At 45.9% G+C, this 25,732-nt stretch overlaps 1 protein-coding gene across 3 annotated transcripts in view; it reads right to left on the reverse strand.

The window, feature by feature from the left end:
* The window catches only part of ITGB3 (integrin subunit beta 3), a 53,635-nt gene extending 30,387 nt beyond the window's left edge, over positions 1 to 23,248 (reverse strand). Inside the window, exons 1-2 of one of the 3 annotated variants that reach the window (XM_064270970.1) lie at positions 23,149 to 23,248; positions 6,258 to 6,343 (exon numbers count right to left, since the gene is read on the reverse strand). In XM_064270970.1, the coding sequence (XP_064127040.1) occupies positions 6,258 to 6,343; positions 23,149 to 23,227 (165 nt within the window). In that variant the 5' untranslated portion in view covers positions 23,228 to 23,248. Of the gene's footprint in view, positions 1 to 6,257; positions 6,344 to 10,955; positions 10,996 to 23,148 lie in introns of those variants that run through there. The other 2 variants (XM_064270968.1, XM_064270969.1) reach the window with 2 other exon arrangements.
* Between the last annotated feature and the right edge of the window lie 2,484 nt (positions 23,249 to 25,732).

Genomic DNA, 25,732 nt, shown 5'->3' on the forward strand with positions numbered 1-25,732 from the left:
CCATGCACAACAGAACAAGATGTTGCCCAGTCCTACACCATCTTCATGATCGTTGGTGTGCTCAAGTCCATCGTTGTGGTCACTGTGTATTCTGAGTGCCTTCCAACCTTGGGGGCTCATCTCCCAGCACTATATTGGACAATATTTTGCCTTATTAGCTGCTCACTAGGGCAGGTTACCTGAACTTTCCAATTCTAGCTTCCTCAGCTCTAACATGGTATTTTCTGTCCCTTCCTGCTCTGACATTCAGCAAATTTAGCCAGCACTGTGTGGGCACATGGCCATGAAGTCTCCTTGCCAGGTTTCAGAAACTGGCCAGAAAGCTGGAAAACCCCCACCTAGACCTATTTTACAAGACCTAGGCCTTCAGGCCCTCTACCCCAAAATGCTATCCACCCTCTCTCACAACCACTTCTAGGAATCAGCTGGATAACCCATACCAATATTCCAGAACTACTGTCAACATTTATTGAGCACTTACTGTATGCCAGGCACTGTGATAAACACTTAACACGGATTATTACAATCCTCCTGACAGTTTTGTCGGGTTGGAGCTAGTATTATTTTACCAGCGAGGAACCTGGGACTTGGAGGCTTTATAACTGAGGAATCCAATTTTACATGTAAGGAGTCTGAGGCTTGGAAAAGTTAAGCAGCTTGCTCAAAGTTGCAAAGTAGCAGAATAGATTTTAACCTAGATTGTCTGACTGTAATTATCCCCATAAAATGCTAAGTTTTATTACATTATGTATCAAGTGAGGGTCGAGGCAGAACAGCAGGAGTATGGAAAGGATGGTCCCAGGAAGAGTCACACCAAAGAATGTCCCAGGTAGAGAACAGGATACAAGATGGGAATGTGTTGGTGTGGGGAAGAATGGCTAATGTCCTGCCTTCTCGGCCCCCTCAGCCCCCTCAAGTGACCTGGTAGTGGTATTACCAGATAGAGACTGGGCCACAAGGAGCCTTCCATACTCAAAAAACCAGGATTCTGTAGCCCAAAACCTCTCCCGATGCTCGAAGTCTCTTTCCCTCTCCCATTTAGTCCTCCTGATATGCTGGAGGCTTCCTCACATGGATGGGAACATGAGCAACACCAAGAGCACGGGGACTACCCTGGCTCAGGCAAAAAGTGAAAAGAGGTCCTTGGAAGCAAGCAGCTTCCTTCTTTCTCTCAGCTTCACACGTATGAGGGTAGAGAAATGGTGTCAGCAATGGGAAACAGTAAGTAGGACTTAACCTTCCCAGCTCCAATATGCCAACAGTGAACATCATAGACACTCCAAGTCTCTGAGGGAGATGAAAAACCCTTCCCCAAACCCAGCTCTGGCCAAGGACAAAATGGCAGAGGGGAGAACTCATAGGTACTTCAGGTTTTTGTGCCCAGATTGCTCGTGCTGTCCGTGCCCACTTCTCCCAATTCTTCTCCAGCAGGAGGTAGTCAGTCTCTTTCTTCAAACCACCCCCCACCTTATCTCTGATTCCAGCTGCCCACAAAGTCCCAGGGAGAAAATCTTCCCAAAAAGGCAACAGTTGGGTAGACCAAGACAGATGCTGAAGAAAAGAGCAGAGAAAGGAGAGAGACAAGGAAACTGAATGGGAACAGTGAGGCCATTGTATATCCCAGGCTGCATCAGTGGAGGAAGACAATGTTTCTGAGGGGCGGTTCTTGACCCTCATTTTCTAACATCACAGCCCTTATTAGAAGACAGTTTGAAGTGCTAGGCCCTGCTGACAGTCCTTACGGTTTGTTATGAATTTCCTTAGAAATATAAACACTGAGAAACAAAAGCTGCCTCCCTCCTCCCTTTGTGGTCATTGACATCAGAGGTCAGGAACATACCAGGACGGCTTCTCAGCCAAGCTCTCCCTGAGAGCCTCCTGTCCCCAGAAGGATACCAAGGTAGTGACCTCAGTACACTTAGACAACATTCTCTTCTTAATATTCCACGATGAGGAGGTAGAAGGAATGTCTCCAGGTTACTCAGGGAGAAAACTGGAAGGGGAGAAATATTAAAGTCCCAGTTCCCAGTGAAATAGGATGTTGCACAAAAAGGACAAAAATAACCAAGACCCAGGGAAGATCCCAAGCACAGAGGCAGAAGGTTCCAGCCCACGTGCTGTGTGAGCTTGCCAAGCTACCTCCCTATCCTGGGAGAATGACACATGCTGCTAATACCACTCTCCAGGACTCCAATTTTGGAATCTGGGAAAGTACACCATGAATAAAAGTCATTATCCTACGAACCTCACAGGGTTGGTCAGAAGATAAAATAATACCGTAAGTGTGAAATGCTTTCAAAATATACAAATCTCAAAATAAGTAAAATATACTCAAATCTTTTTTGATAAGGGATAAATAAATACATGCAAATGTAAGGTGACTTTTTTTTGTTGTTGTCGGGTGCCGTCAAGTCAATTCTGACTCATAGCAACCCCACGTGACAGAGCAGAACTGTCCCAAAGGGTTTTCTTGGCTGTAATCTTTACGGAAGCAGATTGCCAAGTCTTTCTCCCATGGAGCCACTGGGTGGGTTCAAAACACCAAGCTTTCCATTAGCATATGAGGGTTTAACCATTGTGACACCAGGGCTCATGGACTTTTTTCTACTATTACTATTATAACTTCTGATATTACTGCATACTCCTTTCCTGAAGAACAAGGGTCAATATGTCCTGGGTTTGTTGTTGTTGTTTGTTTTTTCCCAGAGAACAACCAAAATACCTCCAACCCAAATACATTAACATTGTCATCCTGATTGACTCAACCTGGTGAAGACAGAAATCACCTGAACACTCAGAGAAGTGTAGAGAAGACAGAGAGAGGGAAGAGAGGAAAAGGAAAGCATTTTAGAGTTTAGAATTACTGGTATTCACACCTCACGATTTACAGGGAGAGGAGCACTGTTAATATTATACTTTTTTAACAATAACAACTTGGAGCAAAATACCCGGAACACTCTTAAGATGGACATTTATCTGCCAAATTAAAAAAAAAAAAAAATACAAAGAAAGAAGACCAGAGATTTTTTTAAATTATGTGAGTGGCTAAAATGGAATATCAAGAGTCTATTCCTTAGCCTTTTCCCTGTAGATGCAGAGAAGAAAATGAGAAAGAAATCCTACTGTAGTCTTCCTCCACTTTGCTAGCCCCGAACTCACTCCTCCTCTTCTATCCTTGGATGTTGGGCTGAGTATGAGCTGGTCTACCTTGTAGTGTATATTCAGGCCTATCTAAGAATACTTATTATTTCTCTCCACCTTAGGGTTGCCAAATTTAGCAAATATTTCAGACATATTTATACTAAAAAATATTTCTTATTTAATTCAAGGTTGACAGGGTGTCCAGTATTTTAACTGGCAACTTTACTCCACTTCCACCCACCTTGATCCAATGATCATCTCCACTAAACCTGCTATCATAAGAGCCCATTCTGATGCAGCAGGTACAAGAAGCCTGGGAATTTTATTTTTAACAAGTACCCCAGAAGAGTCTCACCACCAGAGTTTGGGAGGTTCTAGACTCCTACATGGTATCTCTGAGGCCAAGGCTACAAGTTGAATCTCTGTATGATGCAGGCCTCTGTTAGATTCACAGCCTTGACACAGCACACCACCAAGCCACCGAGCACATGTCAGTATTGAACTCTCCAAGAATACACCCTACACAGATGAGCCCAAAACTTCATTTTCATCGACTTTGGCTATGTTTTCCTATTACTCCGCCAAGTAATCACTATACACACCCAGAGCGGCTGTCCTCTAGCTACCAAGGGAAGGCTAAGCCCAACCAGTTGTTTTTCAAGGCACTGCCAGCCCCACCTGAAACGGCCAAGGCAGGGGAGGCAAAAGCACAAGGGGGTCTCCAGGGTCAATTATTCAACAAATCCCATACAAAATGGCCCAGACCTTCGCCTTTTTTTTTTTTTTTGAGTGAACAGCTGAGGCACTTTCAACAGCTAAACTCAGCCTGAGTTGGGGAAGCCCTGCTCCCTTCAGGAAAAACACAGCAGTCTGTTCAGGTCACACCCCAGATTCCCACTCCCATTCCTCCCTGGTTGACACATTTTGCTCCACACCCAGCTCTCCCGCCCTCCCTCCTCTCCTCTCCTCTCTCATGCTTAGTGACAGTTGTTGTCACTCACTAAACCCCTGGCCTCCCCTACTTACATATTTATATTCCATTCTTCCAGAGAATATCTCATTGGATTTTCCACCTTCCCACAGTTTTATTTGGTCTTAGCTACACCCATTTCCTCTCCGACTCCAACCCCATCCCTAGGCTGGTCCTATACCTCATGCTTTGATCTTACCTTGCAACTTCCTGATTGCTCTCACCCAGACTGCCTCAGGGGACAAGATTCTACATTCTACACTGGCATTGCAAAAAATGTGTTCACATGACGTAAGGGCTTTGTCTGGTCAGCATACCAGGTTTCTCCCTGTATGGGTGGGTCAAGGGGGTGGATAATGGAGATGGGACAAAGAAGAGGGCAGACCCTCTAGGAATATGTTTCCTTTTTTCCCAGGCTCCTCTGGGTGAGTTGCCTACAATTTTTTCTTGCTTTGGGTTAAAAGGAGGGGAGGAAGGGAGAGCATTCATTGAGTGTTGCTAGGGCTTCTCTTCCCAAGCCTCTGCTCCAGCCAGCTTCATATCCACCAATTCAAATGAGGCATCTTCTCCATTCAGCACTCCCTCCTTCTCTCCCATTCCAGGATTCAGCTGCAGAATTGCAACTGTCTTGTAATGGTAGCTTAATAACATTGTAATGGTGACCAAGGGAAGGAAGACAAAGCAAAGGAGAAGAGAGGAGGCCACGTCACGCTGGAGCAGCCCAGCTCAGCCCAGAGTAGAGGAGAACCTGGCCAGGGCAGAAGGCAAGGACTCACCCCTTTTCCCTGCCCCCAGCCCCAGGGAATGTTTCGCTTGCTAAATGAAGTCAGTGTAGCCCAGATGTTGGGCAGCTGCCTCTGGGAGCAGCTCCCCTGCAGTTGAGCACAGAGGCAAAGCAGGGTGTTGAGCTGGCCTCTGCTGTTCTGGCACTCCTGTCTAGGGATAAACACAGCCTCCTAGCACCCACTGCCCTTCCCACCCAGCCCCCCAACCCTCAGCCTGCCAGGAAGGTTGCCTTTTTAGGAAACTCAGTCGGTCAGGAAGAGAAGCAGACAGAGAGAATGAAGGTCCAGGAGTGGTCATAAAAACTGCAGAGAAGGCAGGGACCTGATGTCATGACAGAGAGGGCGCCTCAGGTAGCTGAGAAGCAGCCAGGCCAGGAGCTCAGGTAACCACCTGCCGTAGGTCAGGCCAGTGACTAAGCCTCAGACTCTGTAATCACTGGGAGCCTCTCCAGCCACATTCACCCACCAGCTCTTGCCAGCTCCAAATTCCCGTCCCAGCCACAAACAGCCATTCCCTCAGACACACTCATTCCCTAGGGCCCCAGACACAACAAACCCTCTGCCTAGACACAGCTAACCCTTTCTTGTCACCCTCCCAAACCAGCTACTATTGAGTTGATTCCGATTCATGGCGACCCCATGTATGTCTGGGTAGAACTGTGTTCCATAGGGTTTTCAATGGCAACTTTTTGGAAGTAGAACGCCAAGCCTTTCTTCCGAGGCGCCTCTGCACGGACTCAAACCTCCAACCTTTTGGTTTGTACCTGAGCATGTTAACCATTTGCCACACCCAGGGACTTCGTCCCCCTCCCATCCTTACCAAATAGGCCCAGGTCCTTCCCTCACTGACACCTAGGAGAGGGAAGGAAGGAGGAAAAGAATAGAAAGGAAAAGATAAAGCTGCAGGGGTCCAATCACCAGAGGGGGATAGAGAAAAATTTTGACTAAACACTCCCACACAAGCAGAAGATTCCTCTTTTGTTTGCCTTTTTAGAATTCTGAGATGTCTGTAGGCCAACACCCCCTTCATACTTATGTCCTACTCCTGCCTTTCCTTTTGAGACTTGAGGCCCTGCTTCCCTGGAATATTCCTCCTCAACAAAAACCAAGTGAAGTGTTATAAGGCTGTAGCCATGGCTGCAGTAAAGCCTGGAGGACCAACTGAATTGGCCAGGGCTGGAGTTACATGCTAGACTCTGAACAGCATTCTCAGCAACACCCCCAGCACAGCTGGCTTCGCCATCCATCCCTAGTTTTGCTCAGAAAGGCATTTAGGATGAAGAAGATATCTCCATGGGTCCACTCCTGCACAAAAGCAGCTGAGTCTGGGGAACAAGAACGGTCAGGTGTCTGTTCCTTACCTTGTCTGAGCACCAGGCACACATGGGACTCACAGCCAAACACTGCTGGCAGGAGCTCACACCTCGGGTGGCACAGATGCTGGGCCCTGCAACAGAGAGACAAGGGCATTAAAGCCTGAATCAGCTCACAGAAGTAACTAGCCTGCCCCGTCTTTCCCAACTTGCCCAAATGCCCAGATTTGGGCTCTCGGATACACATAAACACACCCCAACTATAGCCATTTACCAAGCATAGGGTGGTTGGTAAGAAGAAAGGACAGTGAGGAAGCTCAGGAGAATTCATCGTCACTTGATGAAGCCACAGCGATGCCAAAGTGATGGAGCAGGGCTGACATTAGACCCAAAGTGTCAGATCAAAACCAGTGGAAAGCGTTTACGCCGTACATTGTGCAAATGAAAATGTGAGGCCCAAAGAGACAGCGACTTGCCCTCTCTTCAATTATTCTATTGATATATTCACAGCCACTACTAAGGGGTCCAAAGCCCAGATGCACTAACAGTAGCAAAGCCTACACCTGGCAGATGGGGAAGAGGGCCATATGGACAATGTCAGGCCAGCCTGCCAGGGCAAAGCAAATCTTCTGAAAAGTTCTCAAGCTTTTGTCCCTTCCCAATCTATATATTTTGGGATCCAAGTATAGAATGCTCCGGAGAAGCACAAAAATGTTAGAAAAGGCTGATTGGTATTTGGAGCCCTGGTGGCACAGTGGTTAAGAGTTCAGCTGCTAACCAAGGTCAGCAGTTCAAATCCACCAGCTGCTCCTTGAAAACCCTACGGGGCAGCTCTGCTCCGTCCTCTAGGGTCACTATGAGTCAGAATCAACTCAATGGCGATGGATTTTGTTTTGTTTTGATTGCTATTTGCTGTAAAAACACGGAATTTTGAAGATGGAAAGCATGTGTTTGAATTTTGAACCCTCTTCTTACTAGTTGTGCTATGACCTTCAGCAAGTCACTTAATCTCTATGAGATGATGAAATCTATCTAACAGGATTTGGGCAAGAATTCAGTGAGGTAAGGGAGAACCGCTTAGAATGCTACAAAATATCATTCAATGTGAAGAGTCTTCACACTGTCAAAGGCCACAGAAAAAGCTGGTGGGGAGAAGCAGAGCCAACTATAGGGGCCAAAACAGCCCTCAGATGCCCAGCCTGCAAAAGCCAGGAATTCGCTTCCCTTCGCTCAGCCTTCCTGGCCTCAACCAGGTAAACCTCCTCTCCCTACATTGCCCTCCACCCCAGTCTTGTCCAATACGTTGTTGTTGTTAGTTCCCCTGGAGTTGATTACAGTTGGTGACCCCATGTGTGCACAGTAGAACAGTTCCATAGGGTTTTCAAGGCTGTGACTTTTCAGAAGCAGATCACCAGGCCTATTTTCTGATTTCCAATATAAGGAGCAGGAATAAAGATTTATTCCTCACCAAGGCCCAATTACCCTGACAGTTCCTTTATCAAATTTTATAAAGTGGCCCCTTTGCCCCCAGCTGGTAAGACCAGCAAATCTATGTTTGGAGAAATCATCCTGACTATTGGGGTGTTTTGCCAGTGTTCCCAAAACTTCTCATCAAGCTGAATGCCTCAGTCCATTTTATTATTAAAAAAATCCTTTGCCATTGAGTCGAGACACAGTGACCATATAGTGTGACTCAACTCTCTCCCTCCCCACAAAACACACTCTGAAAATTAATGTGTATATACTTACACAGTATTGTTAATAAAAATTATCCAAAACTTGAAAATAGGCAAAGGGATTACTGAGTATACTTTCAATGTAATATAGGGCATTGACAAGCCCATCATGCTTGGGGGTTATCTGTTCCTTTCTTTTACTTCTATTGATAATGATTTTTTTACAACTCTGTAGGAGTTAAGGTTAACTTGCAAAAAAAAAAAAAGCTAATAACAATGGAAATGATTCTTGAGAATAATGCATGGAATTCTCATCCAACAGCATTGCCAATGATTTCTGTCTGGTAGAAAAGGTAGTCTCCAAAGGCTCAGGTTTATTGTCTTAGATTAACCAAATCTGAACCTATTAGCTAATTCACTTCAGCATTCTTCTGGCTGTCCATAAATCTCCCTTCCTTGAATTCCCTTTCGAAATAGTCTTAGCATCTTACTGATAGAATTTCTTCAACTCTAATATTCCTACCATATTAAATTATTTCTATATCTGCCTTAATACCACCACCACCAGATAGATTTTAAGCCCCTTGAGGCCAGCCTTGCCCAGCCCAGCCCTAAACCTAAAAAACCAAATCCACTGTCATCGAGTCAATTCCGACTTATAGCTACCATATTGGACAGAGTAGAACTGCCCCATAGAGTTCCCAAGGAGCACCTGGTGGATTCAAACTGCCAACCTTTTGGTTAGCAGCCATAGCACTTAACCACTATGCCATGAGAGTTTCCAGCCCAGCCCCAGTCCTGCTCAAAGGAGATGTTCAACAAATATGTATTGAATGGAAGTGAAGAGTGTTGATCACAGAGTTTTCTGTTTTAAGCAACTTAGCTCATTTCTCAAAACTGTGCATAGAATTCCAGTATAAAACATGTAAATAGATCATTCCACAAATTAAACCTTCATTGTTCTCCAAAAAAGGACACTAAACTAGTATATTTGGAAACCTTGAAGCACCTCCCGGAAGCCCCAGGTTCCCTCAGGGTCTTGGGTCTGTCTGACTTCAAAGGCCTTGCCCAACTCTAGATTTCTTCAGATGGATTCCATTATAAATTCATAAGTAACCACTGGAGTGCCACCCTGTGACCTGACTACAATCTCAAAATGTGACAGCTATGGGGTGGGAATTATGGCAGTGGTTCCATACCTGGTCCCAAAGCATTAAGGCCACCTCTGAGTTGGGACAGGCCTCAGCTGTCTGATGGCCATAATGGAAAGGTAGACAGTCTTCCTAGAGCTGCCAAATTCTGAATACCTGAATATTCAGAACCAACAATGCAACCAGGAGGCCTCTCCCACCAGGGGCTGCCTAGCCATCTCCTGGCCTCACAATCGCTCATTCTCCATCCCAACATGAGGATAACCTGTTGCTGTGGAATCAATTCTGATTCATGGTGACCCCATGTGCTACAGAGTAGAACTGCTCCATGGGGTTTTCTTGGCTGTAATCTTTACCATAGTGATCGACAGGCCTTTCCTCCATGGCACCACTGGGTGAGTTTGAACCTCCAACCTTTAGATTAGAAGTTGAGCACAAATTATTTGCACCACCACCTCCCCTTTTTGTCTTATCAGAAGAGTTCTGAACTATTTTAGATGTCTGCCTCCCTTTTTGGAGTTTCCATGGGAATTGGCATGGGGCAGGGGAGGATTCTAGACATAAAGACCATCAATTTTCACTAGGGAGAGGAGAAATATTAGGAGAACTTGGGAAGAGTTAGAAGAGAGAAGAGGACCATGGGAGATGCGGGCACTGTCAAATTATTTTTGAAAACTTTTCCCAGTCTATCCTTTTACTCATCCACTCATTCTCAAATTAGCATTTCCCTATGAGTCCCTAGGGAAATCCTGGTGGCATCGTGGTTAAATGCTACGGCTGCTAACCAAAAGGTTGGCAGTTTGAATCCACCAGGTACTCCTTGAAAACTCTGTGGAGCAGTTCTACTCTGTCCTATAAGGTCACTATGAGTCGGAATTGACTCTATGGCAACGGGTTTTGTGTGGTTTTATGAGTCCCTGACTTGTAGCAACAATATAAAGCCTTGCCACATATAAAATAAATAACAGCAGGCCCCCTTCCAGTAAACAGGCAGTCCCTAAGCCCAGAGGATGACTGAGCTGCTGGGATTTGTTTTTTAGAAAGTCATGCCTGGAGAGCCATTGTTACCCAGTTCCCCTTACCCCGTCTTTTTAATGAATCACAGGTTGATGTTGTGAGAACCAATGATCCTCTAGGATGCCCCTCACCAAGTCCTGCCACCAAAGGCAGTTTTCCTGGAATGCAGAGGCTGAAAGCAACTGACTCATCAGAAGTCTCAGTGCCTGGGCTATGCTGATTCAATGAGATGCTGCTCTGAGGTTGCCCCTCCCTCCAGAACATCTGGAAGGTGTTTGGGCCTTTGTTTGCAGCCATTCATAGGGCTTGCTCAGCCTCAGAAGCCCAGACTCAGCCCTACTAGTTTCACTGATTAGAATTAACAACTCCTTTTTTTTTTTTTTTTTTTTTTACCACCCCTTTACGGAAACCCTGGTGACGCAGTGGTTAAGTGCTACAGCTGCTAACCAAAAGGTCAGCAGTTTGAATCCGCCAGACGCTCCTTGGAAACTCTATGGGGCAGTTCTACTCTGTCCTATAGGGTTACTATGAGTCGAAATCAACTCGAAGCCAGTGGGTTTGGTTTGGGGTTTTTTTACCATCCCTTTGGAAACCCTGGTGGGTGGTTAAGAGCTACGGCTGCTAACCAAAAGGTCGGCAGTTTGAATCTACCAGGTGCTCCTTGGAAACTCTATGGGGCAGTTCTACCCTGTTCTATAGGGTCACTACGAGTCGGAATCGGTTCAACGGCAGCGGATTTGGGGGTTTGTTTTGTTTTGTTTTGTTTTACCGACCCTTTCCTCTGACAGTTTAGCCGAAGTAAAGACAACACCAGGTGGGCTGGCCCTGGTACACTACCTCACAGGATGGTGGTAAGGATAGAAGAAACTAACCTCTCTAAAAGGAACCCTTAGGGTACTCACCAAAAGGTTGGCAGTTTGAACCCATCCAGCAGTTCCACGGGAAAAAAGATGGCACCGAACAACAATAACAATCTCTGTAAAACCACAGAAGCTGGCAAACTGAAAACCAAAAAAAAAAAAACCAAACCCATTGCCATCGAGTAGATCCCGACTTACTGAAAGTGCTCAATAAATGTCGCTGCTAAAGCTGCTGCTGTTGCTATCTTGAGTCTCAAGCTGGTTTATCGTAAGTGAATGTTGTACTTTTTTTATTTTCCTCTCAGACACCATTCTACAGGGCACTATACACACCTCAGAGTATGCCCTAAACAAGGAAATGATGGGGGGTGGAGGCAGAAAGCAGCAAGCTAGGGCAAAATGATTGATTTTCAGATCTGGCTTCTAAATGGAGCAAGGAATATTAGCATTCAAAAATCCAATGTCAGAAGGATGGCCAAGAAGAGAAGGCTAATTAGAAGGGATAGACAAGACCAGCCAAGAAGTTTGCCTGGAAAGTAGAAGTAGAAGCTGTGGTTTGGCACCTCAGCCAGACTCACAGGACCAGAAGAGAGACAAAGGGTGAGAAAAATGGAGAAAAAAGGAAAAAAGGAAGGGAGTTGGAACTGATGGAAGTCATAATGCGTCAGTGAGGGCTATTTTGAGGGCACATTGCTCAATAAGACAGGATGTCAGAATGCAGGAACTGGCCGCCCTAATGAGGCCAGGGGACTTTGGGAGAGGGCTAGGCCAGAGCTGGAAGGGAGGGTGATCTGTATAGCAAATACTATGGACATCTTTCTTATACTGTCTGCCAGAGAGGAATTCTGGCCTGGGCCCCTAGCCCTGCCACTGACCTTTGGCTGGTCACTTCCCAATTGGTCCATGGAGATACCACGTGACTCAGACACGTGATCTTCCACTGCACTCACCTGGCTGGGTGAGGCATCTAAGAACAAAACATCTCATGCTAACTGCCCTGTGAACACACAAGAGGTTTCTCTAGAGCAAGTTACTGAGAAAGCTTGTTTTACTTTTGTTCCTTCACTACACATAGCAGCAGCTCTGTAACCCAAGTGAGGTTCCATGTAATACACACCTCTGTGCTCTGAGCAAAAAGCTCCAGTAGGCATTGTCCTATAGGGTCACTGTGAATCAGAATCCACTCAACAGCAATGGTTGGGTTTTTGAGGCATCATCCAAACTACCATATTTCATCAACTCTAAGACTATAGACATAAGATGCACCCTAATTTCAGAGATGTTAAAATGTAAAAAAAAAAAAGTCCATCAGACCCAATTAAATAAGATACTTAATATTGGACGGCATTTGTTTAATAGTTTGTGTCCACCAATATTAATATAGATTTGCATCTCTATAGCATACATGACATGATTTTGAGGACCGCTACCCTGAAACACTGTGCATGATTGAGCAAAGCCAGCCTAGAATGAAAACTGTGCTATGGTTAATCCACCTAAAGATAATGGAAAGGTGGTTACTTTAACCTTATACTCTTCTACAAATATATCAGTGGTGTCAGGATCCATTCATTCATTTAAGAAATATTCACTGAGTACACTACATTCACCAGGTATTCTCCAAGGCATGGGAGATACACTGATGAACTAAAAAAGTCCCTGTTGTTGTGAAGCTTAAATTTCAGTAAAAGATGATATCAAAAGCACACACAACCAAAAGGTAAAATTTCAAACAGTGGCAAGGGCTTTTAAGAAAATCAAGTAGGATAAAGAAATAGGGATCAAGGAGGGTAGGGAAATTCCTTTGGATAATGTGATCAGGAAAGGCCTCTCTGGGGATGTGACTTCTCAAAAGGATGTGAAGAACTAAGTGATGGGAAGGCCTAAGGGATGAGCATTTTAGAAAGAACCTAAAAGGGCAATGGCCCTGTCACAGGTTGAATTGTGTCCCCCCAAAATATATGTCACTTTGGCTAGGCCATGATTTCCAGTATTGTCTGGCTGTCCTCCATTTTGTGATCTGAGGTAATTTCCCTATGTGTTGTAAATCCTAATCTCTGCCTGTGGTTTATGAGGCAAGATTAGGTTATGTTAAAGAAGATTAGGGTGGGATGCAGCACCTTTACTCTGGTGCCACCTCTGCCATTCCTCTGGCTGTGTGACCACAGGCTTGTCCCCTCACCTCTCTGATGATCTCTTTAAGGCCCAGGGACTCTGATCCTATGTAAGATCCCTATTCAAGAACCCATCATTGCTTCCTACTAGTTAACAACCCTGATCAGATGTAAGGGGAATTTCCCTGGGGTGTGCCCTGCATCACCTTTTGTCTTATAAGAGATAGAGAGAGAAAGAAGCAAGCAGAGAAATAGTGACCTCATTACCATCAAGCAAGAAGAGCCAAGAGCAGAGCATCCTTTGAACTCGAGGTCCCTATGCTGAGAAGCTCCTAGACCAGGGGAAGATTGATGACAAGGATTTTTCTCCAGAACCAACAGAGAGAGAAAGCCTTCCCTGGAGCTGGCACCCTGAATTCAAAATGTTAGCCTCCTAAACTGTGAGAGAATAAATTTCTGTTTGTTAAAGCCATCCACTTGTGATATTTCCATTAGAGCAGCACCCGGTATCTAAGACAGACCCCATGCTGGATGGAGCTCAGCCTATTAGAGAAATATCAGGAATGCCAGTATAGCTGGAATAGAAAGAGAGAGGCAAAGAGGAGACTGGAGAAGCAGCAGGGACCAGAGCACTAAGAAGCTGTAGGCCACGGTAGGGGGAGGGCTTCCGTTCTTCCTGTGTTGGGAAGCCACTGGAGGAATCTGAGCAGAGGTGGGCAGGAAAAGATCATCCTGGCTGCTACATGGAGGACAGACTGTAGAAGCAAGAAGGAGACAAGACAACTTAGAAAGCTCTTACAACAGTACAGGCAACAGATGGTGGTGGTGTGGATTTGGATGGCAGTGGTGAAGACGGTGTGAAGGGGTCAGATTCCGGATATATTCTGAGGTCTTGCTGATGTATTACATGTGGGACATGAGGGAAAGACAGGAAGGATTTGAGCCTGAGCAAGTGGATCCCCTTTGAACAAAATTCAAAGGTTTTCACCACTGGTCGTTACTTTCACTGACCCTTCATCAGTAGGATGTATCCTTGTAAGTGAAGCCAGAACATGTCTGGTTACCATCTCCAGCTGGATTAATTTAGTAGCCATGTGCTGAACACTGCATAGAGCCCATCATCCTTACGGGTTGGTTCTCAAAGTAGCACTCAGCCCTTAGGAAACAACATAAGGGCAGGAGTAGTAAAACAACAAATATTATTGCTTAATAGTGAATGTGGTAGGGAAAACATGCAGACTGACAGGCAGGAGACTCCAGGTCTAAAACCACCTCTGCCATTCCACTGACTATTTTATCTCAGGCTTGTCCCCTCACCTCTTTGATGGTCTCCCTAAGTTCCCGGGACTCTGATTCTATGTCAAATCCCTATTCAAGAACTTATCATTGCTTCCTACTATTTAACAAAGGAGCCCTGGTGGCACAACAGTTAAGCAGAGAAAAGGTGGTTTAACCTCTTTGTGACAATTGAAACTGGGCTAGAAGTGGTTAAAACAGCTGTGCCTAGCAGAACATTATGCGATGGTCAGGGGGCTGGAAAAGAGAACAGTATCATAACTGGTAATGTGGTAACCTGTTTCTGCATACAGTCCATTTTCAGTGTGAAGTAAGAGCCACCAGGATTGGAGTTGGCATTCCTCTCTCCACTGTGGTTAAAAGGGCAGGCTCAGTACCAGGGTTCATGCCCCACCCAACTTCCTCCCCAACTGTGTGAGCTTGGGTAGGTTACTTCCCCTCTCTGGGCTTCAGTTTCTTCATCTGTAAAGTGGGGATAAAAATAGTACAAATACCTTGTAGGGCTGGTATGAGGATTATGGCAGCTTAGGGTGATAGGCATGTAAAGTGGAAAGTCCTTGATCCGTAGTAGTTCTTTCCCCCTTCATTGATTTAGCAAACTGTTCTTCCCTGCTCGAGAACATAACCCATTGTCATCAAGTCAATTCCGACTCATCGGGACCCTGTAGGTAAGGGTAGAACTGCCCCATAGGGCTTCCCAGGCTGTAAATCTTTACGGAAGCAGACTGCCACAGCTTTTCCGGCAGAACAGCTGGTGGGTTCAAACTGCCAGCCTTTCGGGTAGCAGCCAAGCACTTATCTACTGTGCTATCAGGGCTCCTTGCTTGGGAGCATAGTCCCATCTAAACACTATTAAGGCTTCCATGGAAGACACCGTCCCTTCCTTCTACCCTTGGTCAATCTCCATCCAACTGGAGAGATAAGCTGTAGATGAAGTGGCTAAGGAACAAAAACCAACACTTAATACTGTATTAGGGAAGGCCAAGTAAAGGAACAATTGGAACAAACTAGATTAGTGAATAGTTAAAGAAGCCTTTGGAAGGAGCCAGATGAGGTCTTAAGAGAACAGAGAGTTTTTTCCTAAGTGGGGGTGATGATACAGAGGCAGGAGTTAACCAGCCTTGTGCAGCGGGGTTTATTTAGGGAGTGACAAGTCTGAAAACTCTCTGTTCCTCTGTGCAAACAGCCATTCCAGATCTTTGCGTTTTCTTCTCTTAGGTTCCTGTGATTCTTGCACTCTTCCCTGTGGCTGTTTTACTGGCTTGACTTTAAGTAGTCAGGAGGGACCTCAGGAGGTAACCAGCAAGCGAAGTTAATCAAGCCCCTGCGTTTTTTTCACAGGACTCTGACACCACCATACCAATGGATGAATCTCTGCAGTTTAACTCCTCCCTCCACAAAGCCCACCACAGCATGGATGACCTCATTGGAGGCGGCCACAGTATTCTGGAGGGACTGAGGGCCCAGAGGCTGACCTTGAAGGTGGGGTCCCTGCTGGGAGACAGGGAGAAGGCCTCTTATCTTGGCCTCCTCCAGCAGTTTGTATCTGTGTTTCCATTTAGATCATGTAACCCATGTGATGTGGTAGCAAGCCAGAGCCCCAGAGTTTGAGGTCCTTCTTGTTGGAGCTGGGTTATTATGAACCCAAAAGTAACCAAATCCCCTTTGCCAGCAGTAGTTCTTGTGCTGAAATGAACCAGCATATAGCCTCTCTTGGTATCAGGTCTTTTTCCATTTACTGAACTTACCATGGAATTTGCTCCTAGGATGAGGAGAGCCATTAATAGACTGAGAAAAGCTATAAAACTGAGTTTCATAAGAGCAAAAATAGGGTTGTGCTTTGGTGCCTCACTCTAAGGTGGTTTTCCCTCAGGGCCCCTTCTGTGGACCACCTCAGAACGGACCTTTTTTCACTTCTGGTTTCTTAATTCCAAACCCGAAGTTCTTTTCACACTGAGTTTTCTTTTCATATGAAAGGAAGTGGCTTCGTGAGTTCAAAAAAATATAACACGTGTTTAGGTAAAAGGAATACACACACACACACATTCATATGTGAGAATGATATAATATGCAAGGGGAAAGAGTCTGAGTAGAACACACCACCTGATTAAGAGTAGGTATTACAGAGAAATAGAATTAGAGGGGAATCAGCAATTTTACTCTCTGTTGTTTGACTTTCTTATAATGAGCATGTATTGTCTCATTCTTTCTCACCTTGAATGTATGAACATCTTCACTAACTGAGCTAAGCAACATGGGGTGGGGGAGTAGGGAGTACATGTGAGTAGCCTTTTTATGGGAACATGACAGAAAACAGACAGGAAGACTTACAGTTGGTTGTTTTGGGTTTTTTTCCCCTAAGCTGCTACCAAAAAAAAAAAGGTAGACTAGCCCCAGGTTTACTTAACAGTTTCTGCCTCCAAGAATTGTGACATACCATATTTGGCCACAAAATATCCATTGCTCTTAGGACAAAGGATAAAATCTTCTGCAAAAGATTTTACTGCAAAATCTTCTCCAATATCCTGAGGTCCTTAACAATTTAGCACTTGGGAAAACTAATAAATGGCTTACACATGGCCTGAATGCATCTATCCAACTAGAAAATTTAGAAATCAAAAGCTGGATGGCATCTCAGGGGTTTAACAGCTCTAGCCCCATGGCTTTCAGAGTAACTGTCTCAACACCCACAAAAGATAGAGTCGCCTCTGGTAGCGGGACTCCACTTCTCATGAGCACAAAGATTTCCTTGGATAGAATGAGTATAAATCCTGGCATGAATCAAGCCTAAAGATCTTTAGAATGGGAATGCACTAATTCTGAAAACCCTGCCTTGCTGAGTGAGGAATGGCACAATGGATATAAACACCATCCAAGCAGTCTCTCCTGACTCTGGGGTTTGTGAAAGAAAGGGGCTCTTGAAGAAAAAGAGGATTTCTAGCTTGGACGTCAATATGCAAAATGAATGAAACTCGACCCATACCTTGCACCATATACAAAATTAATTCAAAATGGATCATAATCACTGGCTTGCCCATAAAAAATAGTTGAAATGGCAAATATTTTATCACATTTATTTTATCATAATAAGAAAATTTTTTAAAGATCATAAATCTAAATGTAAAGCCTGAAACTATAAAACTTCTAGAAGAAAACATAGAAAATCTCCACAGCTTTGGGTTAGGCAAAGATTTCTTCGATAAGACATCAAAAGAGCAATACATAAGGAAAAATTTGATAAACCAGACTTCATAAAAATTTAAAGACACTATCAAAAAAATGAAAAGACAAGCCAAAGACTAAGAGAAAATATTTGTAAACCACCTATCTGATCAAGGATTACTATCCAACATACATATTAATAAATTCTTATAACACAAATGTAAGAAAACAAATAACGCCATTAAAAAATAGGCAAGAGATTTGAACAGATATTTTCCCAGGGAAGAAATGCAGATGATAAATAGACACATGAAAGGTGTTCAACATAATTAGGCATTGTAGTTGTGTGCAGTCCAGTGGATTCCAACTCATAACGGCCCCATGTGACAGAGTAAAACTGCCCAGTAGGGTTTCCTAGGCTGTAATCTTCATGGGAGCAGATAGCCAGGTCTTTTTTGGTGGGAATGAAAAACAGTACAGCCCCTTTGGAAAATAGTTTGGCAGCTTTTTATAAAGTTAAACATACCATAAAACACAGCAATCCCCCTCCTGGATATTTACTCAAGAGAAATAAAACAGATCTACACAAAAATGTGCACACAAATGTTTATAGTGGCTTCTGCATTGGGTTATCATGAGTCGGGGGCGACTCTGTGGCAGCTAACAACGTTAACAATTCTGAAAAGGTGGAAACAACCCAAATACCCATCTGTTAGTGAATGGATAAACAAAACTGTGGAGCGCCCATACAACAAAATGCTATTTAACAATGAAAAGAAACACATTATTGATACATGCAAGGACATGGGTCAATCTCAAATGCATTATGCTAAGTGAAAACAGCCAGACTTGAAAGGCTACGAAGTATTTCATTTATATGACATTCTGAAAAAGGTAAGCTATAGGGACAGATCAGTGGTTGCCACGGACCTGGGGTGGGGTTAGGGGATTGATTACAAAGGGGCTCACTGAAACTTCTCGGAATGATGGAAATATTCTGTATCTTGACTATAGTGGTAGTTACGTGATTGTATGCATTTGTCAAAATTCATAGAACTGTACAACTAAAAAAAGACGTATTTTACTGTACATAAATTATGAGTTGGAATCGACTCAACGGCAATGGGTTTTAGGTTTTGGAAACCTAACTTAAAAAAAAGAAAAGAAGAGTGTTTTGGGGGACACTGTGTGCATGGAGAGATAGATTTTACAAATTTTTTGCTGGAGAGCCTTACATATAAATAAATAGCAGCAGTTTACAGAGAGGATCAAGCAGTTTCACTAAACTGTATCCTTTCCCTGCTTCCACCTTCATTACCACTGGTGACTTGAGCTCCACCAGGCACAATAATCTTCCCACTCAAAAAGGGCCAAAGTTCCGGAGATGGGAGAAGAGGCGATGGGGTGAAGTCGTAGGCCAGCTCTGCGGGCAGCAGAGAGGGCTGGGCCAAGCCAAGCGGTTTATCTCTGAAGCTACTCAGTCACTCCTCCAGTTAATTATCTGTCTGCTGATTCATGAGTTGTGGTTCCTGTGGGCACGCTTCCTGGCTACTCCTGCCAACGAGGGCAGAAGAATTCTTGGGACTGGGAGGGGATGATAACCAGAGGTCCTGAGCAGGGTGGGGAATTACGGAGGAGAAATTTCTATTAGAAAATTCCAGTCATATCCAAACTCCCCCTTCTCCTCGTCCCATCTTGTGCTGTCCCCAGGAGGCCTCTGCCACTCCTCAACTTTGCCCTCACTCTCACAAGTTTGTGGAGGTTAGGGGAGGAAAGGGGAACGTTGCTCTCCTGACTGGTTCCTCTTGGGCAGGAAAAAAAGAGTAGACACCTGACAGAGCATCCACTGAGTTTCCAGCATCCTCAGAGGTTCGAATGGTACAACAGTACTTAACGCCCAAAGAACTGGTCTCAGCAGGACTCTAATGCTCTCCAGAATGTCAGGTTGGAGCACTTCAGGGTCTTACATGAATGAAGATATTCAAATTTTGGGTTCCTTAAAGTGAGGCCTGCTACTTCTACATGACTTCATAGCGTTCCATAGGTATTTATTTTGCCAGCTCTGTGCCAGGCACTGGGTATAGTGTTGAACAAAACAGACATGTCCCTCTCCTCATGGAACCTGAAATCTTGTGGACACCTTTACCTCTCTCTTTTCCTAGAGACAAAACTTGAGGTTTTCTCATGGATAAAGCAAAGGTATGAGCCTCTCCCTCCTCGGCCTCTCCCATGGGTTCTTGCTCGGTCAGAGTGGCTGGTATATCCCAAGTAACCAATGCGGAATGTGTTAAAATAGCAGGGGTCTCTTCCTCCAAAGGAGTGGGAAAGGGATTCCATCAGTCTCATTCTGGAAGCCTGGACTACACTCATGCATGGAAGAGTAACAGCTCTTGACCCCGTACACAGTGGATACCATAGAGATGAAGGGTAATGGTAATAATAATAGTTGCCATTTATTGAACTCTTACTTTGTGCCTCTATCTCACTTAATTGGCATAGTCATAGAAGTATTATTTTCTATACTTTACAAATAAGGAAACTGAGCCCCCAAAAGATTAAGTAAGTTGCCCAAGGTTACACAGCCAATAAGAGGCAAAAGTCAAGAATGAAACTCACATCCCACTGGCTCTAAACCACAGCTGCCCCTTTTCTCAGCCAACAACACTTCCTCCCAGTTCTCTCCAGCTCCCAAGAGTTCCTGCAGAGGGCTTCGTTTGGAGAGTCTCTAGGATATAAACTCAGGAGGAGAAATCAGCACTTCAGCTCAGCATTAACCAGCTTAGAGGTAATAGCAAACAAAATTCGTTAACCATCAGGATTTGGGGTTAGAATAAAGACTTAAATATGGAAAAGCCACAAAAATGCAATGCTTTCTGGGAGAACTCAACTGAATCCAAAACTCAATTCTACCTTCAAACAACCTCCCTTCTCCCCACACCAGACTCTCCTGCTCTAGAACAGCCTTTCTATGCCACTCCCCCCCAGCCCTCTTCTGTATCCTTTCAACACTGTATGTCCCCAACATAGCTCTCCTACTCTCACCCCACCAGTTTCTTCCCAGGGACCTGCAACCCTACCCCCAACACTGGGGTTGTTGTTGAGTGCCATCAAGTCGATGATGATTCATAGTGACAGAGCAGAACTGCCCCATAGAGTTTTCTGTAAGGTAATCTTTATGCGAGCAGGTCTTTCTGTGCCAGAGCAGTTGAGATGGTTCAAGACACCAACCTTGAACTGTCTACCTTTCATTTAGCAGTAGAGCTCTTAACTGGTGCACCATCAGCACTCCTAACACTGGGATGGGGAATGTAAATATAATAGAAACTGCTTTTACTGCAGGGTCTTTTACTCAGGGGTCTGACTTTAGAGCCCCTGCTCTTAAACACTACCCTGCCTTTCAGAGAGAGTCTGGGGCTAGCTTAACACAGTCCACCACCGCTGCTGAGAATCACCCCAGTCTCACCAACAAATCAGTGAACACATCTCCTGAAGGACCTCTCATGTAAGGAACTGCCAACCAAACTTAGCTATGTCAATGCAGTGGAATTGTAATGGGCCATTACAACTGTGTAAACCACATCTACACGATATACCGGGGATGGGAGCTTGGGGGAGACAGCAAAATAACATATCTTCACCAACATTGAGCTAAGCACCACGCTGGGCACTATCTTATGTTATCTCGTTACTTCTTAAACTGTTAGGAAAGTATAATGATTATACACAAAAGTGAATTTAGAATGTTGTGGATGTAAAAAACAAAGGAAATGAAAGCAAAAAATGTTTTAAGTTCATGGAAGCAGTAGGAAACAGCTGAGTTGCCCTCATAGATTTCTCCATTCCCATCAACAGCAGCAGCATCTAACCCAACGTGCTAACATCTCCAGGGCAGAATGCTGAGGATTCATATTTCTGTGACAGTCATCAGGCTATTCACTACAGGCTGAAGATGGCTGGACCTGTGTTAGTCTCTATCACCTGGGAAGTTTCAGTAATGACAACCTAAGCAGCCCCCTATACATCAGTGGTTAAGAGCTTGGCTGCTAACCAAAAGGCCAGCAGTTCAACTCCACCATGCCCTCCGTGTGAATCCTACGGGGCAATTCTACTCTGTCCTATAGGGTTGCTATGAGTCGACAGCAGCGGGTTTTGGGGGTTTTTTTTTATACATCAACTATTCCATTAAAATATTGTCACCCTGTTCAGTATGATCTTTTTACATATATTGTCTATACATACATAGAGGAGTCTGGAAGGCATTCGCCAAAGTATTTTAAATTAGTTATCTTTGAAATGGACTTATCAATTCTTTTTTTTTAATCCCTTCTACTTGGTCTAAATTGTTTTACAGTGAGTATTACCGTTTTCATTAAAAGTATATGTATGAAAAAAAGACCAGACTTACAGGCCTGACAGAGACTGGGAAACCGCTAGAGATATGGCCCCTGGACACCCTTTTAGCTCAGTAACGAAGTCACTCTTGAGGTTCACCCTTCAGCCAAAGATTAGACAGACCCATAAAACAAAATAAGACTAAAGGGGCACACCAGCCCAGGGGCTAGGACTGGGAGGCCAGAGGGGACAGGAAAGCTGGTAATAGGGAACCCAAGGTGGAGAAGGGAGAGTGTTGACATGCTGTGGGGTTGTTAACCAATGTCATAAAACAATATGTGTACTAACTAATGAGAAACTAGTTTGTTCTGTAAACCTTCATCTAAAAAAAAAAGTACAGTAAAATTTTTTAAAAAAGTATATGTATGCACACTCGTGCGTCCTCTGAGGAAGGCTTGATCCCAGAGATTCCAGAGCAAGGGCTCTCCCGGGAAGATCACCAGGGTTCCGGAAGGACCAAGGGCAGCACCCCAGGGCTGTGCCTCACTGCCCCTTCACCACCCTCCCTGGCAATGCGACCAAACGTCGACTGCCCTGGAAGCTGATGATTCGCGCAGCAGCAGGAGAGACAAAGCCTGGGATCCAAACCAGCCCCAGGGACCCTTGCTATGACTCCCCGCATACCCTAAAGATTTTTCAGGTCCGGGGTCTGTCACTGAAGCAGAGGCGCTGCCAGGGTCACTGTAGGGGGCAGCGCCCTTATCCTGCTCCGAAACGCTCCCGCGGGGAGCCACCAAGTTAGAAAAACTTGGAAGTGTGGCACAGGGAGAAAAGAATGTCAAATAACTGGGGAACGCGCGGGTACACGCTAACTCGAGAAGCTACAAGCACATCCCCCTGCCAACGCGCGGGACAGCCCCAGACAGCCCACGTCGCCCCGGCTCCCGGGCCGGGCGGGTCTTCCCTCGCACAGCTGGGACCACCCGGGATGCTCGCAGCCAGCGCTCAGCACCGGGCTGGCTCGGAGCTGCGCCCACCGCACCGCGCGCGCCGAGGCCGCCCCAGCGAGGCGACCAACCCGGCCACCGGCTCCGGGGTCCAGGCCCGCCCCCTGGCACCGGTCGCCTGTCACCCCTGCCACCGAGGGTCCAGTAAGGTCCCCAGCTCTGGACTCTGATGGCCCCAGCCGGGGCCCGGGCACTCCGAGAGCAGCAACGCGGGCCCGGCCCGCCTGAGTCTCCCGGCTCCAGGTCTGCAGACTCGGCTGCGGCGGAGCGGGGCGCAGCCCCCTGGAGAGCTTGTCCCTGCGGCGGGCGCCGAGCCTCACTCACCTCCGACGCCGACGCCCGCCAGCGCCCCCAGCGCCAGCAGAGCGGCCCAGAGCGGCCGGGCCCGCCGCCGCGCTCGCATCTCGTCCGCTGGCCACGCGCTCCGCCTCGACCGCGCCCGCCACCCCACAGCGAGCAGCGGCGCCCACGGCCGCTTTTCCCGCAGCCCAGGGGGAGGGGACGCGGTGGGTGGGACGACGGGGCGGGACGTGGCTTCGCGTTTCCTCCCGCCGGCCTTTTTCTGGACCCTGCGCGGGAGAAGCGGCTGTGGGAAACCGCGGCTCCTGTCTTGCCGCTCGCCTCCGCCCACGAGGATCCGCCTACCCGCCGGCAAGCGGATGCCGAGCCAGAAAGGGTCGTGGGAGAACCTCCTGGTCCAAGGGTCGGCCCCCTGGCACTTGGCACACTCAGGAAGGCGGGGCGCCTGCGGGCCTTTTCCTGATCCTCCAGAGACACGCACAGGATTTCTCTTTCGTCTTACTCCTGCGGTACTTTCCATCGGTACCAGGAGTTTCTTTCATTCATTTAAGTGGCAAACATCTGTTGAACATCTACTCTGTGCGGCGTACCAGTTTAGTCCTTTATTATCTACTAACGTTTTCTTAGTGGCGCCCTGGTAGCACAGTGGTTAAACGCTGGGCTGCTAACTGAAAGGTACGGGGTTGAACCTAGCAGCCTTTCAACTGCTTCCGTAAAGATTACCTATGAGGCAGTTCTGCTGTGTCCTAAGAGGGTCGCTATGAGTCAGAATCGCCTGGAGGGCAACGGGCTGAAAGTCTTCTTGGATTAGTTTTGTTTCTTTAGACTGTAAGCTTCTTGAGGACAAGACCACACCTCAAGCTTGTGTAAGCAGTGATGTGTCCAAAAAGGGCCTCTCTGCACAAATATTGTAAATATTGCACATAGTAGATACCTGATTACCGTTTCAGGACACAGCCAGTGCACTGCCTCCAAACTCAAACTTACAGGTTTGAGGGCGTCCTTGTATATTCCTCACAGGCCTCCTGTCCACTACTCCGTAGGATCCTTCCTCTAGTCCCCTGGGTCTTCCCCAGAAAGAAAATCTTTGGAGGCTTAGAAAGGCACCCCTAGGGCTATGGCGCCCAGGGAGTGGCTGGGGGCGGGGCAAGCCGCTGAAATGGTTTAAAAACAAGCCCTGAGCGGCCAATCAGAGAGGGACAGAAAGTCTCTCCAGCTCCTGGGCTTTCCTAAGGCCTCTCAGGCTGCCTGCCCTCTCCCTAGACACACAAGATCTCTTGACAACTGGCCCTGACTCACTTATCCAGCCTTATCTCCCACAGAAGCTCCAGAACGTACTTATTCCCAGATCCCATCCTTTCTCACTGGTCTTCCGTCCTTCTTCCACCTAGAAAATTCCATCTATGTTTCAAGACATCTCAGATGTCATCTCTTCCTTGTAATCTTGCCTGACCTCCCCCCTTCTCCAGCACCAGCTGCACCATCTCCTCAGACCTCTCAGCACTAGGATACACCTTAATAGTAGCACACATAACAAAAGTGTCACTAACCGTTTGGGAGGGAATAGAGGCCCAGGTAGCTGGGCTCCCTGACCTGGGCTTTGAGACTCCAGCTGCATCTACCACCCCAAGCTGCTGAGGGCCTCTAGACTGGAAGTTACTTCTAGGCTGGAAGTCATTTCAACAGTGCTGGGAGTGTGAGGGTTAGAGATAGCTTGCAGCGTCTGGAGAAGGCTTAACAATGTGCAAATCTTTTTAAATCACTTTTGACACTTTACATCCTTGAAAATGTCATTGCCCTGAAGCAAAATTCAGGTCAGCGTCCTGGTTACCTCTCTGCCTAGCAGTTTGTATTGTAATTTGCTATTTATTTATTTTAAATTGAAGTAAATTTTACATACAGTGAGAGGCACAAGAGATGTGAAGTGGTATCTCGCTATAGAAAATTTTATGACCCCAGAAAGTTCCCTTGAGTCCTAGTCAATCTCCACCCTCCCCCCCCATAGGCAACCACTCCAGTTCCGATTTCCATCACCATAAATTAATTTTGCTTTTTCTTGAACCACATATAAAATGGAATCATACATTATGTACTCTTTTGCATCTGGTTTCATTTGCTCAACAAAATGGTTTTGAGGTTCACCAGGTTGTTGTATATGTCAGTGATTCATTCCCTTTTTGTTGTTATTGTGATATATACCCAGACCCATATGTAATAAAATATCTTCCATTTCAACAAATAATTCCTTTTTCTTGCCGACGTGCCCCCATTATTTGTTGAGCACTTTCTTACTTTCTGGCACAGTAAGATGTTCTACGCTCATCTTGCACTTTCCCTACCCTAGCCTTGGCATCAGCAGTTTATTTGCTGAACCCTGGTTTCTTTTAGTGGGCAGCAGTATTTAGAAACCAGATATGAGTTTGTTGCTATTGGGATGTGTAATAAAGAATCAGACACCATTTTTTGATGTTTGACTGCTAGCATCTTTTAAGCCTCACCTCTCTCTCCTCCCCATCTGCCTCACACCTTGACAAGATGAAATGAAAGCCCAAATGCCCCCTTCTTTGGCACTGACAGACATCAAACCACATGAGGAAACCCTCAGCCT

This window comes from Loxodonta africana, chromosome 18 (assembly GCF_030014295.1).
Source record: "Loxodonta africana isolate mLoxAfr1 chromosome 18, mLoxAfr1.hap2, whole genome shotgun sequence".
NCBI lineage: Eukaryota > Metazoa > Chordata > Mammalia > Proboscidea > Elephantidae > Loxodonta > Loxodonta africana.